Here is a 22,544-nt window from a genome sequence, read left to right on the forward strand (position 1 = left end):
GTTTTAGTCCCCCTATTTAACAAACCAGTGTAGCAAGACATTCATCCTAAAGAGACTTGTACATTAAAGTCTATATAGATTTTTGACTCAATTCAGTGAATTACTGTTTTATCAGGGGTTGGTTAAGCAAGCTTCAGGGCTCCCGAGCTATTTGTGTGAACCAAACAAACCCTAGGTCAGAGATTTGTAGAACTGTATATTATTTCATTGGATATGTAGAGAATAAGGAAACACAAAACCTCCGCATCTCCCAAAGACTGTATTTATGTTGGGGGTATATCCAGTTTTTCATCTGATACTCAGAGAATAGTTTTGACTTTGCAGACCTCCCTATTGCTCTCAGGGCTGTCAGACTACACTTGGAGAACCCCTCACAAGAGGAATATGCATAGAGAAAGAAGTGACGGCTGCAAGTTCACAGATGCATTATTTTCTCATTTTCATTTGTAGGGAAATAGATGCTGTGTCATTCACTTGCAAGGATTTTATTTTTATTCTTAATTGCCTCCCTAATCCTTTCTCCACTCAGTTGTGGTACTCAATGCATTCAGATTAAATGTGTGTGTTCCTCTGGGCCAGGAAGGAATAGGTACCATTGATGTGGGCCCTCAACTGTATTACAGAATAGGGTGATAAACAGTCAGGAAAAGCATTCTCCCTGGTAAAGTGCTAAGCAATTGTTAATCAGCATTGTAAAACATGAATGAACATCTTGCTTGTACATTCCAAAGTTCCACAAATGAAAGTTCTTATTCTCAAAGGAGCAAGAGATGAATCCTGCCTCTAATGTTTTTATAATGTAGCTGTGAATATTTTTTCCGAGTTGGTAGTCCCAAATCACCTCTTACAATTAAAAAAAAAAGGCAGCATAAGAAGAAAGATATAAGCTTATAAGTAATGGGTCACTGTAGTCAAAATCAGGGAGTAGCCAATTATTTTTACGATTTACACTAAGTGTGCATTTAGAAAGTAAGATTAATCTCACTACTTCACTGCAGAAATTAATGAGATGAAATCACATTGTAAAAACCATTGCTTTGTACCTCATGATCTCATTTTTAACAATCTTGTATATCCTTGTTTTGTAGTACATTTATCCCAAATTCATTGTTTCCAACAAAATATTTTATGTTTATTTTATTATATTATATTGAATTTATAGATTTATGTTTTTTTGTTATTGTTTGTTTGTTTGTTTGAGACGGAGTCTTGCTCTGTCACCTAGGCTGGAGTACAGTGGTATGATCTCGGCTTACTGCAACCTCCTCCACCTCCTGGTTTCAAGCGATTCTCCTGCCTCAGCCTACCAAGGAGCTGGGATTACAGACTCGCGCCACCATGCCCAGCTAATTTTTATATTTTTAGTAGAGACGGGGGTTTTGCCACGTTGGCCAGGCTGGTCTTGAACTCCTGACCTCAAGTGATCCACCCGCCTTGGCCTTCCAAAGTGCTGGGATTACAGGCGTGAGCCACCACACCCGGCCAGATTTATGTTTTAAAAATTCAGTTATTTATAAAGATAACACAAAGAAGTCCTAAAAATCACATTCATTATTTAATACTCAAAATATTTGACAGACTTCATATAGGTAATTACACATTAGATGCATATGCTTATATAATGTAGTGTGGATACAGTTATCAGGTTTATTCCTTCCAAAACTCACAACATCAACAAGCTTTAGTTTAAATAGAAGTTAGATGGCCAGGTGAAGTGGTTCATGACTGTAATTCCAGCACTTTGGGAGGCTAAGGTGGGAGCAACCAACACTCGAGCCTAGAAGTTAGTTCAAGACCATCCTGAGCAATATAGCAAGACTCCGTCTCTACAAAACATGGAAAGATTAGCCAGGTGTAGTGGTGTGCTCCTGTGATCCCAGTTACCTGGGAGGCTGAGGTGGGAGGATCATTTGAGCTCAAGAGGTTGAAGCTACAGTGAGACGTGATTGTGCCACTGCCTTGGGTGACAGAGCAAGACCCTGTCTGCAAAATGACTAAAGATTAAAATTAATTTATTTTTTGAGATGGAGTCTTGCTCTGTTGCCCAGGCTGGAGTGCAGTGGCACACTCTTGGCTCACTACAACCTCTGCCTCCTGGGTTCAAGCAATTCTCCTGCCTCAGCCTCCCGAGTAGTTGGACTATAGGCTCCCACCACCACACCTGGCTAATTTTTGTATGTTTAGTGGTGATGGGGTTTCACCATGTTGGCCAGGCTGGTGTTGAACTCCTGATCTCATGATCTGCCCGCCTCAGCCTCCCAAAGTGCTGGGATTACAGATGTGAGGCACCACGCCCAGCCTTTTTTTTTTTTTTTTTTTTTTTTTTTGAGACTGAGTCTTGCTCTGTCGCCAGGCTGGAGTGCAATGGGGTGATCTCGGCCTGCTGCAACCTCTGCCTCCTGGGTTCAGGTGATTCTTCTGCCTCAGCCTCCTAAGTAGCTGGGACTACAAGCGTGTGCCACCATGTCTAGCTAATTTTTGTATTTTTAGTAGAGATGGGGTTTCACCATGTTGGTCAGGGTGGTCTCGATCTCTTGACCTCATGATCTACCCTCCTCGGCCTCCCAAAGTGTTGGAATTACAGGCGTGAGCCACCACGCCCGGCCATAAATTTTTTTTTGATTAGGTGATGCTGGGCACAATGGCACACACCCATTGTCCTAGATACTTGGGAGGCTGAGGCAGGAGGATCACTTGAGCCCAGGGGTTTGAGGCTGCAGTGAGCTATGTTTGCATCATTGCAGTCTAGCCTGGAGAACATAGCTAGACGCCGTCTCATTGAAAAAAAAAAAAAAAAAAAAAAAAAAAGGCAGGGTCAAGGGGTGAAAATTACACCATTTCTTCTGACTTATTTTTAACTTAAATTACTGCGAAGCCCTAGAGATTATAACTGTTACCTCTAACTACTTGAGATTCTTGCATAAAGTCTTGTTCTTCCAACATGTTTAGTAGAATAACAGCTCTAGAACTGTTGGTTTGAAGACTAAGTCACTAGCCTCTCTCTAGGTGATGAGTTGAACATCCTCTCTTAACAGCAGAATACTTAGAGCCTCAGGCCTATCAAGTAACTTAGCCAGTTAGTTAAAGGCAACAGAGCCGGGCCTAGCTCAGATCTCCAAATCTAAATCTGGTGTACTCTTCACTGTACTGAATGAACTTCAAGTTCTCCCTGGATTGTGGGCCAAATCATATCACTCTAAAAGTACTAAGTGTGTGGCATGGTGGCAGCCATGCAGGAGTCGACTGGGGGCGAGGGGTGGGGAGCAGTGAGGGGGAAGCACTCTAAGCAGATGGAAGAGACAGGGCAGAGGCCCCAACACAGGAATGCTCTTGGCTCAGTCCGAGGACAGCAGGACGCCAATATGGCTGCAGTGTGGGGATGAAGGAGCAGAGAGAGGGGAGAGGAAGTCTGAGACGTGAGTGGAAGCCATATCTCCCCAGGTCCTGCAGGCCACAGTTATCTCAGCTGCGGCAAGAAATGAGCAGAGGACTTTAATTTTAAGCAGCAGGGTGATGCAAGCGGTCCGTGCCTTACGAAAGACCTCTTTAGCTGCTCTATGGAGATTGGACAGCATCCAGAGATGAGCTGGTGATATTGCTAAAGGGAGTGGTGGTGAGAGGTGGCAAAGCAAGGGTTGGATTTGAGAAATACTTCGGAGTTAGCATGGACAGGACTTGGTAAATGTTTAGCTGGGAGGATGGGGGAGCATGGGGGTGCTGTTTGCTGTAGTATGAGGAATTAGTAGCTCTTTTGATCACAGAAAGATCAAGAAGTCTATTGGAAATCCATGCAGAGTCATCAAATTGGCATTAAATGCAACAATCTGGAACTCAGAGACCTTAAATATTTAAGAAAACCTGACCTTGCAGAAACGAAGAGTATTCCAGGACTACAGAATAAGTATTCCTTCAGCATAGGTGAGATGTGAACATTTCAGGAGGAAAGCTCTTCGGATGGCAGGCCAGAGAAAGGCTGGGAGAAGAAGATTAGGAAACGGGACGAGAGGGGATATCTAAAAAACACAGTGGGACAAAAACAGCACTTTGTGTAACCTCCCTAGTCCCCAGCACACCTTGTATTATTCCGTGGAAATTGTATTAAGGAGAAATATTGAAACATTATACATAATACATTGAATTAGAGTCATTTAACTACTATAGAACATAATCTGCAGTTCATTTACAGTTAACTCTGAAACGATGTTTAATTCATTTTAATGGTATGAAAAAGGGACTTACCATGTTAAATGCAGGTTACAAGTACCAAAAAATTACAAGCTATGATTTTTAGTGTCAAATTTACAATACAACAGATCTATGGGGCTGGGGAGTAAAGGAGTCAAAGAAGGCACCAAAATACCCTCTCCTCCCATTATTTCTAGAATTGTTTGAAGTGGCAGCTTTCATGAAGATAAAATCACTGTGCCTCTTCATTAATAACAGTAGGTTCTCATTTTCAAGTGTATCTCATTCAGCAGTAGGGATGGGGGGATGGGAAAAAGTCCTTTTCAGTTTTTGCCGTTAGTTGTAATATGCTTGAAACCAACATGCTGTCTCAAAAAGGCTCACTTATTTGAGTAGCTCTGATTTGAATAAAGAGTCTCATCTTATCTGAAGCTGCTGAATTGGAGGCAGGATTGATCATGGCTTCTTAGAGGGATAAAATCTGAGGAAGAGATCTCCACAGTACAACTACTTGCCTTAAATAGTACAGCTTTGGAACAAAAGCGCTTTGCTCTTCTCAGTCAATAGCAATAGCTCAGTTGGAAATTTTGTTAATGTTAAAAAAAAACTGTTAGCAACAACATAGATTGCTATGTTGAAAGAAAATTCTATTATGTCTGTGACTATTTCCGTCTTGCTTTTTTTACTATGGCATGTGAAATTGTTTCCTACTTTTATTTTTTTGAGAAAAGGATGTGTTCGCTGTTGTTTACCAAAAACACATGTGAGCCTTGGTGTGTAAACACACTAGAGTTTTATTTTGCTATTATGATTCACTGTCTGGCTCACACATACCATAATTATCCGTATTTGTACACATAGCATGGCCTTATATAATCAAAGATGACACTGTTGAGGCATAAACTCTAAACTGGGGTGTGATCAAGGGAATTTTTTCACAATCCTGTATGGTTGGATAAATAGTCTGGACTTTGAAGTCTGGACTGACCACTTGAAGTATGTGACCTCCAAAATTCTGCATTTTTTTTGTCGTCTCCTGGCAACATAACATATTTATACTTTGGCCACCACCTCCCCTTCCAGAAAGGTCTGCTGCTGTTTTAAAGTTTAAAACAACAAATGAGAAAGTCGTCTCTATTGAAGGTTCAGAATTCCTGAAGCTCTCCTCTCTGCTTTCTGTTCATGTCGACAGATAACAGCAATGCTGGGTACAAATAAATCAACAGAAAGAACCCTTCTCTTTTCAGATAAGTGAGCATGCATCTTTAGTTATTAAAACAGCACTCCAGGAGTTTTCTAGTTACAGTGTCGTTTTTGGTAAGCCCTTTTCACCGTTTAGCAAAGACAACTTGGGGGCAAGTGACAGGAGCAGGGGATGGAAGGAAATTGGAAACAAGCTAAGGACAAATGTTCCAAGGTGTGAATATAAGCTGGGACTGCAGAAACCTCAGGTCCTTCCGTCTGAAATCTGACGCCCAGCTACTCCAGTGGCCTCTGTGGGCTTCTCCCAGAATCACAGAATAACTGGGCACTTTACTGAGATCCCAGGAGCTGCTTTTGAGACCCACGGTGGTCTGGTTTTTCTCCTCCTGCATTTTGCCTCTCCAGTCTTCTGTCCTACTTTCAAGCAACCTCAACAAGATGGAGAAAGAATTTGAATTTCACGTTCTGGGATCTTAGGTTATACTTGAAAGCACTTCATATTGACAGCTTTGATGTGAAGGGCACCTTCAATTCTGGCTGGTTTCTCGTTCTCAGCACTCTGGACATATTGTGCCGGGTTGCTCTTTGTGATGAGAGGCTCTCCTGTGTGTTGTAGGATGCTGAGCAGGAACCCTGGCCTCTGCCCACTAGATTCCAGTAAACTCCTCACCCGTCCCCATTGTGGCAAGCAACAACGGCTCTAGAAATTGCCCAATGTCCCCTGAGGGGTCAAAATCACCCCCAGTCCAGAACCACTGAGTTACAGCAAAGGAAATTAACGTTATTTGGCAATTCTGGTGTGCCAGATGTGTACTAGATGTTTTATGTAATTCTGGCAATTATCCTTTGAAGTCTTATCCTCTTTTTATGGATTAGGAACCTGGGAGATGACAAGGAGAACTGCTGTTTTGTTTGTGCTTTCCTTTTACTGATTTTCTGGTACTCAACAATGAAAATATAACCAGAAAAATTATTTTATACCTAGGAAAAGAACCCTGAAAACATGCTATTTTAATATATTTATCCCATAATATGACTATGCATTTCAGACATTCATTACCTAAGTTACAGACATCTAATGTGAAAATTTGTCAGAAGTATGAAAAGTAAAAAAAAATCTGTTGGACATGGACTTAACCACTTAAATTAAGGTTGCTTTTCTTTTTCTATTCTCTTAAACTGGCAAGTGACCAAATTGTCTTGAATTTCTTATTTCTTCTGGTATCAGCCATGACAAATTATCTCTCATCTAAACCATCATTTTCACAGGGTGTGATGGCTATAATCCCAGCACTTTGGGGGCCACTTGAGGCCAGGAGTTCAAGACCAGCCTGGCCAACATGTTGAAACCCCATCTCTAGTAAAAACAAGCAAACAACAACACAAAAGTAATTAGCCAGGCATGGCGGCACACGCCTGTAATCCCAGCTACCTCAGGAGGCTGAGGCATGAGGATTGCTTGAACCCAGGAGGCAGAGGTTGCAGTGAGCCAAGATGCTCTGTAGCCTGGGCAACAGAGCGATACTTCATCTCAAAAAAAAAAAAAAAAAAAAATTAAGTCCATCACTTCCTGTCTCACCTGAACCTGAATTATTCACTTTTCTGGGTTTCAATCTCAAGTCTATTTCTCATTGACACGTACATTTTTTCCTCAGTTTTTCCTCATTAGTTTTTCTCTTTATGCTCTTCCCAAGGACCTCAACAAAATATCTCTCAGTCTCATTTGAGAGCAAGAAACACCCCCCCACACACACACACACACACCCACACACACACAAACAGAGTTATTTAGTAGTAGAGAATTTATAGAAGCTTGGAAAGGCTTTGAAAGTCCTATATGTTCCATTTAGAATTTACATCCTCATCCTTCTCTTCAAACCTCAGTTGCTTTTGGTTACCCGAAATCATTATTAGTTAACATTTTTCTGTTCTAAATATATTTTAATGGCATTATAAATTAAAGTGGGCTGGGTTTGGAAAGCTAATACTCAAATATGCCATTGTCAGAAGAGAAAGGAACTATGGTTTCAAATTTAAAACTGGCATCCAAATGTAATGTTTCCAAACTTTCAGAACATTTCTTTCAAACAAATATAGATTGAATACAGGCCAAAGAATTTTTTTTTTTAATTCATTAAAGGAGCCAGCATGGTTAAGCCAGTTTGAAAGATTATGGGAAAGGTTTAAGTATTTATAGTCATTGAAAGAAAGAACAGTGGGCTATGATTGTTCAGTTAGATACAAGAACTGGTTAGTACTCCCCAGAACAATAAAATGATGACTTAGGATGGGCCAGACGTGGCGGCTGATGCTGTAATCCCAGCACTTTGGGAGGCCAAGGTGGGCAGATCACCTGAGGTCAGGAGTTTGAGACCAGTCTGGCCAATATGGCAAAACCTTATCTCTACTAAAAGTACAAAAATTAGACAGGTGTAAATGGCAAGTGCCTGTAATTCCAGCTATTCGAGAGGCTGAGGCATGAGAATTGCTTGAACCCAGGAGGCGGAGGCTGTAATGAGCCAAGATCGTGCCACTGCACCCCAGCCTGGGTAACAGAGCGAGACTCCATCTCAAAAACAGAAGAAATAAAAGATGACTTAGGGAATAATCTTTCCTACAAGACCGCAATCATTTGCATTTCTTCTAGACCAATTTATTTATATTGGACGAATTCATTTGCATGTCTGTCAGTTTTTGACAAGTTAAAGTCTATCCTCACAGAGATAAAAAATATCCTAACCCATAATAAATGCTGAGTTAAACAAAGGGTTCTAATTTCCCTAGAAAATTAGATAATCCTTGGTTGCGTGTTAGACACTGAAACTTTATTTGAGGTTGAAAAGTAATATCAATATCAACCCACTGTAGAAAGTTTGAAAAGTACTAAATTTTTTAAAAGGAAAGAAAAAACAAATACCCTCAAACCACTACTCAGTAACCCACAACCACTGTTAATATAATTTATATGCTTCCTTAGAAGTTTCTTCTAAATATTTTTAACAGTGGAATATTTATTGTAAAAACAAATTGGTAGTCCACCTTTTTCTTTTGCTTTTTTTTCCTCTTCTTTATTCTTCTTCTTTTTTTTTTTTCTTTTTTGTTTTTTTAGACAGGTCTCACTCCCATTGCCTAGACTGGTGTGCAGTAGCATAATCTTGGCTCACTGCCCCCTCAACTTCCTGGAGTCAAGCAATCCTCCTATCTCAGCCTCCTGAGTAGCTGGGACTACAGGCATGCACCACTATGCCTGAGGTCTTTCTTTATTGCCCAGGCTGGTCTTGAACTCTTGAGCTCATGTGATCTGTTCATCTCGACTTCCCAAAGTGCTGGCATTACAGGTGTGAGCCACCATGCCCAGCCTACTTTTTTCTTTTATTTACTCTTATCTATTGTAGCATTTGTTATACAACGGAAGTGTCTCGTAAGCATTTTAATGGCCACAATGGTCTAGCACTTTTTGTATCAAAAATTTTTAACAGTTTTTCCTAACTTTAAACACTTATTTATTATAAATTATTTCGGAATATAAAGAAGCATAGAAAATATTATAATGACCAGTGATGTAGGTATGACCTAGTTTTGAAAACATATTACTGATAAAACTGCCCCTTCTCCTCACTAACCCTCCTAAATATACTCCTCTCCAGACATAACCACTATCCTAGATTTGGTATTCATTATTTTCATATTTATTTTTTACATGTTTTACCACCTACATAAAATATATAGTATTTCTGCATATTTTCAAATTTGCTGCAAATCATGTCATAGGTTCTTTTTTAAAAATGTATATATTAAGGTGTACAACATGATGTTTTGATACTCATATACACAGTGAAATGAAACTGGATCATTATCTTGTACCATGAACAAAATCAACTCAAAGTGGATTAAAGACCTGAAACCATCAGATTCCTAGAAGAAAACATTATGGAAAAGCTGCTGAATACTGGCCTTGGTAATAATTGTTTTAAAACATCACACCAAAATCTCAGGCAACAAAAACAAAAATAAACAAGTGAGATTACACCAAACCAAAAAGCTTTCCCATAGCAGAGGAAATAGTCATCCAAATGAAAAGGCAGCCTGTGGGTTGGGAAAAAATATTTTCAAATTACGTATCTGATAAGGAGCTAATACCCCAAATATATAAAGAACTCACAGAATGGAAAAAAGACATAACCTGATTTTAAAATATACGAAGGACCTGAATGGACATTTCTCCAAAGAAGACATAAAACTCTGGCCAACAAATATATGTAAAAGTGTCAACGTCACTAATCATCAGGGAAATGCAAGTCAAAATCACAATGAAATACTAGTTTACTCTTGTTAGGATGGCTGCGATCCAAAGGACAAGAGAAAACAAGTGTTGGAGAAGGTGTGGAGAAAAGGGAACCCTTGTACACACAGGTTCTTAAGGTACCTTACAGTTCCCAAACTTGCTTTTTCTATCAACATTGTGTTTGTAGGGATTTACTCAAGTAGGTAACTTCCGGACCATTCACTTTCACTACTGAATAGTATCCAAAATTTTATCCACTTTTCTGTTGATATGTATCTAGGTTTTTTCTTCCTCTCTTCCTCTCTTTCTTTCTCTCTCTCCTTCCTTTCTTCCTTCCTTCCTTCCTTCTTTCCTTCTTTTTTTTTTTTTGAAACAGGGTCTCACCCCACCCAGACTGGAGTGCAGTGGTATGATCATAGCTCATTGCAGCTTCTACCTCCCAGGTTCAAATGATCCTCCCAACTCAGCCTCCCGAGTAGCTGGGACCACAGGCACATGCCACCATGCCTAGCTAACTTTAAAATTTTTTTGCAGAGATGGTGTCTTCCTTTGTTGTCCAGGCTGGTTTCAAACTCCTGGGCTCAAATGATCCTCCCACCTCGGCTTCCCAAAGTGCTGGAATTATCGGCGTGAGCCACCATGCCCAGCCTGTTTCCTGTTTTTTACTACAGCCCCTCAGTGTAGCTAAGGACATTTCGTTCATGTACCTCCCTATGTACTCATGTGAGGGTATCCCTGGGTCTAAGTACTTGGGCATCAACAGTTTCATTATATCCTGCTAAATATCTAATGTGACTGTACCAGTTTATACTCCCACCAGCAGGCTGGGCACAGTGGCTCATGCCTGTAATCCCAGCACTTTGGGAGGCCAAGACGGGCAGATCACTTGAGGTCAGGAGTTCGAGACGGTCTGGCCAACATGCTGAACCCCCATATCTACTAAAAAGACAAAAATTAGCCAGGCTTGGTGGCACTCGCCTGTAATCCCAGCTACTCAAGAGGCTGAGGCAGGAGAATCACTTGAACCTGAGAGGTTGCAATGAGCCGAGATCATGCCACGCACTCCAGCCTGGGCAACAGAGCAAGAGTCCGTCTCTAAATAAATAAATAAGATATACTCCCACCAACAGAATGTGAAAGTCTAGTTGCTCTGCATCACAGGCTTACGAACCTTTTCTGTAAAGGGCTACGTAGGAAATATTTAAGGCTTTGTGAGTTACATGGTCTCTGTTGCAACGACTGCTCTTGTAGCACTAAAACAGCCATGGAGCATACATAAACCAACAAGCCCATATGTTCCAATAAACCTTTATTTAAGAACATTGATTTGAATTTCATGTAATTGTCATGTGCCACAAAATACCATTCTGTTTTTTATTTTTTCCCTAGTAATTAAAAAATGTAAAACACATTCTTAGCTTGCAGGTTATAAAAAACAGGTGGCTGGCTGAGTTTGACTGTGGGCCATAGCTTGCCATCCCCTTCTTGACATTTTCACCAAGATCTGAGATTTTCAGGTTTGTAAAAAATATTTCCACCACGATGGATGCAAAATGGTAAACTGTGATTTCAGTTTGTATTTCCTGATTAGAAAGGAAGTCCCGTTTATTGACCACTAGAATTTTATCTCCTATGATTTATCTATTCATGTCTTGTTTTCCATGTTCTTTTAGTTGTGAGTCTGATTTATAGGAGTTCTATTTCCTGGATAGTAATACCCATATGTGTGTGTGTGTGTGTGTGTGTGTGTGTTGCAAGCATGCTCTCAGAATATTGTGTTTATTATTTCAACTTTTAATGCTGTCTTTTAATATAAATAAGCTTAATTTAAAAAAGTAAATATCTCCAAGTGATACTTATTTGACTGTGAAAAAAATTAGATTTTCCATAGACACTGAGAACTTGAAAGGCGATAAAAAAATAAAGATCACTTTCTTGTGTGCAAAAGAGAAAATATTTCTTCAGTGGGTGGGAGTAGAAAAATAGTTTTACTATTATTCCAGACTTTTTCAGGGCAGTAGTTTCTTTGAATGCCAACAGTTTATCCAGTTATGCAACCTATTGTTCTGTTCTGAAGAAAGGATTCTCAAGCAGGGCTGGAGTCCTGGCTGCCCCGAGGGACCTGTCGCATCTGATACTAATGAAGTGTTACTCTACTTTGACAAGTTTGCAGGCGTCCGTCCGTCTTCCAAGCCAGCTGACGTAATTCAGAAGAGTATAAGACCCTCCCACTTGCGTTTGTTAATTGACTTTGATGAGCTCCTCTGCTCTGCCTAAGTGGTTCTGGAACAGACAGCTGTTGTGATCTGACGAACTTTAGAAAGTCACACTAACTAATACTACACACCCCAAGCCAGCAAGAAAAAGGAAAGCAGTTGCTATGCTGTTCAGCAAAGCAAGACTTGGCTGCCTTTAGCTAGTCCTGAATTTTTGCTCCTGTGAAGAAAATTTCTGCTGGAGTGCTGGGAGCACTTGGAATTGGTCTAGCATGCTTGACAGACGCCTTATAGCTCCTCAAACTAAATACATTATTCCTGGGGTAAGCATACGGGAGAGAAGCCGGCCAGATGCACGGTGTGGTTTAAAGAAAACAGGAATGCATAGAACTGTTACTGAGCTTGAGCTAAAATCATATTAGTTACTTAACTTTTTAGACTTTCTTATCTTGCCAGAAATGTTGCTATTCACAGTGTTATTACTTTAATGCTGTGGTGATTTAAGCAAGTGAAACTGGAACTCTGGTTTTAAACTGTATCTTACTGAGCTTCATTTAGTAGCTTGGAGAGAGAGTCCAGGTGCAGACAAATTTAGTGGAAAATGAAAATGCTTTTTCCAGCTATAGACCAGCACTTGTCTTGAGTATCATTCTGACAGCCTAGCCACTGAACTGTTTGTGTGTCTGAGACTTTTCTGTGTAAATCACGATGGTCTGACTTGCTGTGTTGCTGCAAATTTTTTTTTATTCTTCGTCACTTTAGAAATTTTGAATTTAATAAAATACGACCACGAGAGTCTAAAGTTTAAAATACTGAAACATAAAGCTTTGCCACACAGGGACTGACTGACTGGGTCTTCGGATTTGGTTTAGAACTTTTAAAGAAAAGACCATATTATTATTTATTGGTGCCTTTTTAGGAAAGGATGAAAACACGCACAGAAGAATCTTGAACCTAAAACTAAACCAGAGCCTATAAAAATAAAAATCATGAAGTTAGAAATATTTGTGCTAATAGGACATGAAAATACCATTTTAATTTGTCTAAAAATTATTTTAAGTACTTCCTTTGTTTCTAATTGTTCCAACCTATACTAAATTTAGTATAACAGAGAAAAAAAAATACTTGCTAGGAAATATCTTTGTGGTCATTTCTTCTGTGTTGTATTGTATAAAACTGGAAACTGAGATACTTTACTTAATCTATGTGATTTTGATGATTCTTTTATTAGATTTCACTTTAAGTTTTATGAAGATACAGAATTTGACTTTCTGAGTTGGCCCTCATTAAGTACTGTATGCAACAATTCTATTTATTTAGGTTCTGACATGGCTGGCAATGTATACACTAATTATCAACGATTTCTGGGCTTTAGATACGTCCCGCCTACTTATCAAATGGTATTCACATCCAATTTATAAATTATTCAATACCTATTTGAGTACATCTGGAATTACTTCCTGTAAACTTGCTTGCTTTTTAAGAATATTATCAAACATGAAATAACTGCTATATTTTTCCTGCAGAGGAATTCTATGAATTACAAAAACATGTATAACCTAAAATGCAAATGGCCAAATACATTCCATTGGCCATTTTGAATATTTTCAGCAACAAAACTGATCACAATTATGTCACAGTTATTTAATAAGAATGGCAATGTGTATGATTTTAAATAGTCACAAGGCCAGGTATGGTGGCTCACACCTGTAATCCCAAAAGTTTGGGAGGCCGAGATGGGAGGATGGCTTGAGGCCAGAAGCTAGAGACCAGCCTGGGCAGCATAGCAAGAGCCGTGTCTACAAAAATAATAATAATCACATGAATAATTTATCCTACAATTAATTTTAGTCCTGTCTTTAAGTGTTATGGGGAATCTGCACAGGGATGTTTATTCTTTTAAATTACTTCTTCCCTAAAAATAGACTTTTTGTTTCCTATGGCCTGGCCACTTCTCATTTTAACTAATAACTATGCTTGAATAGGGCTTATAAATACATGGATTTTTGGATTTTTGAATGGTTAAAGTTTAAAATAACTCTTTATAAAGTTTTTATTCTGTAACCATTCAACACTTTAAATTCAGTCTTTTTCAAAGTTCTCCAATAATGACAGAAATGCTTCTTTCAAGTTTGGACAAGAATATAAATGGAGAGAATTTTTAAAATTATACATATTTATATATGTATATTTATGTGTGCCTGTGCATTGTGGGATAGGTTTTTAGAATGCTGAATAAACTGTGTGGTCTTTATTTTTGTTCTAATCCCAAGTATGATTTCAGTTTTTATATCAGTTTCAGTTTATTTCAGTACCTTCTAATGCCATTCCAAACCCCAAATGCAGAAAACACATTTAGAAATTACCCATTTAATTCTCATTGTGCATTAAAATGAAATCAATAAACCAATGCAATTTGGTGTAATTACTTTCTACTGCCAAAGGCGAATATATATAGATCAGTCTTACTAGCTTTAAGTGTGCAATTTATTTATGAATCCTGGTATTGTTGCATTGTAAATTTCTTGAACATAGTATCTTTAATAACTGCAATTGAGTGCCATTATTCTTAGACCCAGATGGTCACTTCTTCTCTATTCTTTCTTCCCTTCCTCCAGATAACAATGATCTCTCTGATTTGGGCAGGTTATTATTATTATTATTATTATTACCCATCATTTTTGTTTTTTCTGACTGTGGGTAAGAGCCAAGTATTTGGATCTAGTCAGACTTGACATTGAATACTAAACCATCTCCTAAATAATGGTGTGATCTGGCAGATTTTGTCTTCTCTGAGCCTCAGTTTCATCATCTGTAAAATTAGGAATAATAATAGCTGTGTTTCAAGATATTTGTGAGAATTTTTTTAAAGATCAGAGTACATGCATAGAATATAAGTAGATAGATGGCTTAACATAGTTCCTAGAGTTATTAAGGGAAGGTGTATGCCTTCCTATATTTTCTGCAGTGGCTAGGAATGAAAGAACTTAGCTCTGAAATCCCAAACTATGATATTTCCGATAGGCAGCAAAGGAAAGTGATTTTTTATTTGCATATTGGAGGACGGGGAGGGATTAAATGTCACCCTTGTGAAGTGTGACTCTTAATTGGAGACCTGTGGGTCAGCTATCAGAGGGCTGGGAGGAGAAAGCAAATATAGATGCTCTAAAACTGTGTGCAAATATTTCAGTCTCTGCATATGTGAACATTTTCTACCTTCTGTCAGTTCTCAAAATGGTCCTCAACTCCTAAGTGGTAATAAATAAATAAATAAATAAATCCTGAATGGATGTAAGCCTGAGAGAACAAGTAAGATGATGGTGATTAAGTATTCTAAGAAGGCTAGTAATTTGGGGTTGATTATTTTTTCTTCCTCTTTACTTTTATATTGCTCAAGCATTTATCAAAAAAAAAAGAGAGAGAGAGAGAGAAAGTTAGCATGTGACAAATAATGATCTAAGGCTTCAGGCTTCTACATCACTCTTCAGATAATTTGTATTTAAATGTAAGTATAATGTTCATAAGGCCTGGTGGCTAATGTATGTACATGGAGATGCTGGCTTCAGCATCAAGAGGTGCCATCCTGTTTGATTGTACGTTGCCCCATAAAACGATCAGTTTGTGGAAACAGTCATTTTGTGCAGTCGCCATCGAGATTTCCAGTTATTTTCATTATTAAAATTGACAAAAGTTTTTTTTTTTTTTTTTTTTTTTTTAAATGGAGCCTCACTCTGTCACCCAGGTTGAAGTACAGTGGCGTGATCTCAGCTCACTGCAACCTCCACCACCTGGGTTCAAGTGTTTCTCCTGCCTCAGCCTCCCAAGTAGCTGGGATTACAGGCGTGCGGCACCACCGCCAGCTAATTTTTTTGGATTTTTAGTAGAGACGGGGTTTCACCATGTTGGTCAGGCCGGTCTTGAACTCCTGACCTCAGGTGACCCACCCGCCTCGGCCTCCCAAAGTGCTGGGATTACAGGCGTGAAAGAGAGCTTTATCCTTCAAAATAATTAAAGTTTTTTACTACTAAAAATAGAAGAAATAGGCCAGGTGCAGTGGCTCATGCCTGTAACAACACCAACCTGGGCAAAAACTCCATCTCAAAATAAAATAAAACAGAGGAAATGTTAAAAGAATGTGGGTGTAGGAATACCCCACAGTCTCGCCATGCTGTAGTCAGATATTGTTATGCTGGCATATTGGACTGCACTTCTTTTCTACAAGCATACATGTTTTTATAGTTGTAACTGTAGTGTTCAGACAACTGTGGGTTTGGCCTTTTTTCCTTCAACCTTATTTTGAGATCACTGTTTAATCAGCATAATATAACATTGTGCAGATCTGCCATTGATTGTCCAATAAAATGGCCATTTATTGTTGGACTTTTGAATTGATTTTATAATTTTGTTTTTATAGATAAGTCTATAATAACAAATTTGAACATATGGTTTTCAGCTCCATTAAATAACTTATTTGAGATAAATCCTCAGATATGGAATTATTTGTACAGTGAGTGGGTTTAAATGTTCTTATAAGTCTCTGGCTATGCCTTTGATATCTTTTTTCCAAATTCTACCAGTGGACAATGCCAACATTATTCATATACTAATTTTATCACAATGTATGCAGCATTAGGTATTAATGATTGCTTCTCATGTAAATACTTATGCAGCATTGTTTTAATTTCTGTTTAGTGGATTATTACTGAAGGTGAATATTTACATATTATTTGTATTTCTATGCAAATTGTTTCATTAGGCTTCCTGTATTTAGATTAAAATGTTACTTTTATTTGTTAGATATTAACAGGCTTTCCGTCTCTCGCCTTGGAACTCGCCTCCCTCTGTCTCTGTATGGGGGAGCTTCTTCTTTCTTCCCTATTAAACATGCTCTGCTTCCTAAAACAAACAAAAAATGAGTAGCTCCTTACAGAATTAACTGTGGAATAGTTTTTCCCCTATCCAATACTATGCTATCAAAATACTGTCTTTCATATAAATTTATCTTACATTTATATTGTAATACCCTACTGATGTCTCTAGAGGCTAGCTTGAGGAAATAGAGTATTCGTGTAATTAGAAATCAACAGATAGACTAGTCACAAGTTTAAAGCTCAGTTTCAGAATATGGAGCAAAAACCTTTTGACTTTATTCAGACATCTCACTTATTTTTGACAGAGAGCTAATAACCATTGCGTAGAATAAGGAAAAGGGCACATCTGACCAAAGCACGCTTCATATGAAAAGTGAATTCTGTCTCACCTTTCTGTTCATAGATTTTACATTGTCAGGGACAGCACAAGCCAGCATACCATCACGTTTCTGTTGATTCAGGGCTGGCAGGGCCTGGCAGGAACACTGTGCCTTTGTAGCTTCCTGCAGGGCTCCCCCTCCAGTGGCCATTCAGAGATCTTCCACTCTCCTCTTAAGAGTTGGAGAACTGGAACTTTCTTTTATTTTTTTGAGATGGAGTCTTATTCTGTCACCCAGGCTGGAATGCAGTGGCATGATCTTGGCTCACTGCAACCTCCGCCTCCCGGGTTGGAGCAATTCTCCTGCCTCAGCCTCCTGAGTAGCTGGGACTACGGGCGCGTGCCACCACACCTGGCTAATTTTTGTATTTTTAGTTGAGATGGGGTTTCACCATGTTGGCCAGGCTGGTCTTAAACTCCTGATCTCAAGTTCCGCCTGCTTCAGCTTCCCAAAGTGCTGGGATTATAGGTGTAAGCCACTGAGACCAGCCAGAACTGGAACATTGTATATGGTTTTTTGCTAAGGGATCTGCTAGCAGTTTGATCTTAATGTAATATCATGTCATTTGTTAACTTACAAATAGTCATCACTTTTCCTTAAACCTTTGTTCAGTTACCTAGCTTTGTTAATGTTAGTGACTTTTTTGGGGGAGTCGGGGGGGGGAGCTGGGGGAGGGACAGGGTCTCACTCTGTTGCCCAGGCTGGAGTGCAGTGATACGATCTCAGCACACTGCAACCTCCGCCTCCCAGGCTCAAGCCATCATCCCACCTCAGCCTCCCAAGTAGTTGGGACTACAGGCGTGTGCCACCATGCCCAGCTAATTTTTGTATTCTTTGTAGAGACAAGGTTTCACTTTGTTACCCAGGCTGGTCTCAAACTCCTGAGCTCAAGAGATCCACCTGCCTTGGTCTTCCAAAGTGCTGGGATTACAGGCATGAGTCACTGCACCTGGCTTGTTAGTGGCTTTTTGGACATCAGAGAAGAGAAAAACCTGACCCATGAAATCACATCTAAGATCTTTAACTGTGCTACCAACACACAAAACAGACCTGCCGCCATCAGTCAGAAGGGGCCATACTCATTGATAAAAGCGTCCTCTCCACAAAGTCAGTTTCATACCATTCTGTGCCTCCTAATCTTCTTAATAGAAGAAAAAGGCTTTGATTTGAAAACATGATAGAATGGACATATCTGACTGCACTGAAAGGGCAAGAACAAGATTTTATTCTTTTTTTTTTGAGATGGAGTTTCGCTCTGTCGCCCAGGCTGGCAGGTTGGAGTGCCGTGATGAGATCTTGGCTCATGCAACCTCTGTGCCTGGGTGCAAGCAATTCTCCTGCCTCAGTCTCCTGAGTAGCTGGGACTACAGGCACATGCCGCCACACCCAGCTAATTTTTTTTTTTTTTTTTTTTTTTTTTTTAGTAGAGACTGTGTTGCCCAGGCTGGTCGCGAACTCGTGAACTCAGGCAATCCGCCCACCTCGGCCTCCCAAAGTGCTGGAATTATAGGCTTGAGCCACTTCACTCAGCCAAGATTTTATTCTTAATTCTAGCACTGGCTCCTTAGTTTTTGAGCAAGTTGATTAACATCTCTAGGCTTTTTTTTTTTTTTTTTTTTCCTCCTATACAATAAAGGCAATAATTCTTCTCTCTCCACTGCTCTGGGAGGCTGTAAAAGCCTATAACAGTAATGCAGTATCCTTAAAGCATCTGAGAATAGCTGTTCCTAGTTTCGTCTTTACTTTGAAGCCCGAGTAATTACTTAAGGAATGTACCTTCAATCTTGAGACCACGTTTCTAACAACACAGGTATTTCTTCAAGGCGAAACCTGATGAGCCTGAGCTCCTTTCTGTTGGATCCAGGTTGATGGCTATTTTTGTGACTTCACTTAATCAGATTTAATGGTCAATGTAAACACTTGAAAGGAATTTTTCAAGGCTAAATTCCACATCAGAAGGTTTTGAACATCATGCACAGCTCAGTTTCCAAGTCTTTCACAGTGGGCTGTGAATAATTAATGCTGATTTGATATCTGGGCATTCTTTAAAAAAACGCGTATATCCACCCAAATATAACAATACAGAAAAAAGAAGAGCCTCATGATATTGCCCAAAATGTTAATGACTCACATGTGATACGTGTTGAGTACTATCTAGGTGAAGTTAAATGTAGCCTCTGTTGAGGAAATTGCCACTTACTTGAATAACATAGCAAGGTAAAAACACGTTTGCAACCGTGTACATTTTGAGGAATCATGAATTTCTGTATTATAGACATAAATATTTAAAGAACTCTCAGGGTAAAAGATCAGTTGAATATTTGGAAATTGTGAAATTCAGTTCAATTTAGTATACTTACTGAATGACAACAATTAGAGAATAATTTTGTCAACTGTCTCTTTAAAATGATTTAATTAAGATATATATGTTTGGCACTGTAGCTAGAATACAGAGGCCCAAGGTGGTTAGATGGGCTAAACTTGAACTCAGAAAAAAGATGAATGGATGGATGGATGGATGGATGAATAGATAGATAGATAGATAGATAGATAGATAGATAGATAGATAGATAGATAGATGATAGATAGATGGATCGTTTGTTTGAGACAGAGTCTTGCTCTGTCACCCAGGCTGGAGTGCAGTGGCTGATCTTGGCTCACTGCAACCTCCACCTCCTGATTCTCCTGCATCAGCCTCCCGAGTAGCTGGGACTACAGGTGTGCACCACCATGCCCAGTTATTTTTGTATTTTTAGTAGAGATGGTGTTTCGCCAGGTTGGCCAGGCTGGTCTGGAATTCCTGACCTCAGGTGTTCCACCCGCCTTGGCCTCCCAAAGTGCTGAGATTATAGGCATGAGCCACCGAGGCCAGATAAAAAGTTTATATTTTAAAGAGACCTCAGAACTAGGCCAGGCAAGATGGCTGACGCCTGTAATCCTAACACTTTGGGAGGCCAAGGCGGGAAGATTGTTTGAGCTCAAGAGTTTGAGACCAGCCTGGGCAACGTACGAGACCCTGTCTCTATAAATATTTTTTAAAAATTAGACACATGTGGTGGTGTGTGCCCGTGATCCCAGCTCTTTGGGAGGCTGAGGTGAGAGATCACCTGAGCCCCGGATGTTGAGGCTACAGTGAGCTGTGGTCGTGCTTCTGCACTTCAGCCTGAGTGACAGAATGAGACCCAGCAGACAGAACAAACAGACCTCAGCCTGTCTTCACTTCTTTGTATTTTATATGAAGGGTGGACATTCACAGGACATTGCAGGAGGTGTATAAGATTCAGAGTCCCCCATACAGCCTCCACTTGACCGCTTCTGTATGACTTTTGAAGGATGTGATGCTGTGGCTGGAACAGCTAATTGGTGAAAATGTTATTGAAACTCGTTTGTTTAAAGAGGCCTAAAAACCATTTTCCCGGAGCTCCAGCATACTACAGTGACCGAAGTTAATAGACCACAGCGTGTGTGAAGAATAATGGGTCCAATTGTTGATGCGGTATCTGCTTTTAGGCTAAGAAAATGTATATTGATTTAATTTCCACAACTGAGTTTGCCTGACTTCTCTGGGACCACTTGCCATTCCAGCAGCTTAAACCTGGCATTCAAAATGCCATTAAAATTGACGACAATCTGCTAGGTGAGACGAGCCAGACACAAGGGGACAAATACGGAATGACCCCACTTATATGAGGGACCTAGAATAGACTCACACAGACAGAGTCTAGAATGGTGGTTGCCAGGAGTTGGGAGAAGAGGAGAGTGGGGAGTTAGTGTCTAATGGGGGATAGACTTTTAGCTGGGGATGATTTAAAAAATAAAAAATAAAAGGTCCTGGAGATAGAAGATGGTGATGGCTACCCAATAATGTGAATGTATTCAATGACATTGAACTGTATGCTTAAAATTGGCTCAAATGGTAAATTGTATGGTATGCATATTTTGTCACAATGCTTAAAATGCAATTTAATAAAAACCCACCTGTATTGCGCATGTATGTTGCATGAGGCCAAATGCTTTATATCTATTATTATTTTTTAAATTCCATAACAGCTGGGCGTGATGGCTCATGCCTGTAATCCCAGCATTTTGGGAGGCCAAGGTGGGTGGATCACAGAGGTCAGGAGTTTGAGACCAGCCTGGCCAATGTGGTGAAACACTGTCTCTACTAAAAATGCAAAAAATTAGCCAGGCGTGGTGGCAGGTGCCTGTTAATCCCAGCTACTCAGGAGGGTGAGGCAGGAGAATCGCTTGAACCCGGGAGATGGAGGTTGCAGTGAGTCGAGAGCGCGTCACTGCACTCCAACCTGGGCAACGAGAGCGAAGCTCAGTCTGAAAAAAATTTTTTTAAAATAATAAAATAATAATAATTCTCATAACAACCCAGTGAAGTAGACACATGATCATCTCTAGTTGGCAGATGAAGAATCACAGCACAGTCAAGTTTGTCACTAGCATGGGGACCCACAGGTGTCAGTGGCAAAAGCAGGAATTGGAAGCAAAAGGGCAGCGTCTTCCGTGCACGTAGGACACGCAGCAGTGCCTGTGCTTCCTTGTTGTTTTTGTTTGTTTTACCTCTGGTGACTGCTATTTCTTATGGCCCCAGCTGCTAGAGCAGCCGGTGTTCCTTTAGGAGTAGGGCTTTAGGTTCCCCGAATCTTCACCCAGGGGCACCTCCTTCACCTTGAGCCCTGTGGGTCCTGTAGCAGGAGGTGAGATTGCCCGTCACACTCCAGGAGTCCACCAGGCCCGGCAGGCCTTTACGCAGCAGAACAAAAGGCCAGCTGTTTATTTCCTAGGCAGGGTTAATGGAAATCACCCCATGGGTCTGATACCAAGATCACCTTAAAATTAACTTGTGTTTTAAAAACCACTTTTTGTTTGGTCGTTTGGTGGTGGTGATGGTTTCTGAGACAGGGTCTCGCTCTGTCATCCATGCTGGAGTGCAATGGAGTACAATCATAGTTCACTGTAGCCTGGTACTCCTGAGCTCAAGCCATCCTCCCATCACAGTTAAAACCCATGTTTAATCTTCTCTAAACAAGTAACTTTTGTTAACAGAGTTTTCAGTCTTCTAGGAGGATCAATTAGAATTTTTTTTAATGAGCTGCTTTTTTCTTATTATATGCCAGCTAGTTTTTCAGAAAAGCAATAGCATAGGGTCATTCCCACAAGGGAATGTACATAAAAACAAAGTAAATATATGTTTCTAAAGACCACCCTTTCTTTTTTTTTCTTTTTCTTTTTTTCTTTTTTTTTTTTTTGCTAAAATGTGTGTTTATAACCAGATTTCTCATCAGGCTTTCTTGGGATCTTCAAAATATGTTTCTTTTGCAAATATAGGTTTAGAACTAAATATATTCTGTATCCCGTCATCTTGTTGTATTACAGATGAGAAGACAATTAA

The 22,544-nt window shown here is 39.8% G+C and overlaps 1 protein-coding gene across 10 annotated transcripts in view; it reads left to right on the plus strand.

Annotated features, from left to right (window-relative positions):
* CACNB2 (calcium voltage-gated channel auxiliary subunit beta 2) overlaps positions 1–22,544 on the plus strand; it is a 398,973-nt gene that overhangs the window by 183,234 nt on the left and 193,195 nt on the right. Inside the window, exon 1 of one of the 10 annotated variants that reach the window (XM_008002430.3) lies at positions 11,756–12,212. The exons of the other annotated variants lie outside the window; for them this stretch is intronic. Coding sequence (XP_008000621.1) covers positions 12,162–12,212 — 51 coding nt within the window. The 5' untranslated portion in view covers positions 11,756–12,161. Of the gene's footprint in view, positions 1–11,755; positions 12,213–22,544 lie in introns of those variants that run through there. 10 annotated transcript variants of the gene reach the window in all.

Source organism: Chlorocebus sabaeus, chromosome 9, assembly GCF_047675955.1.
Source record: "Chlorocebus sabaeus isolate Y175 chromosome 9, mChlSab1.0.hap1, whole genome shotgun sequence".
NCBI classification, from domain to species: Eukaryota; Metazoa; Chordata; class Mammalia; order Primates; family Cercopithecidae; genus Chlorocebus; species Chlorocebus sabaeus.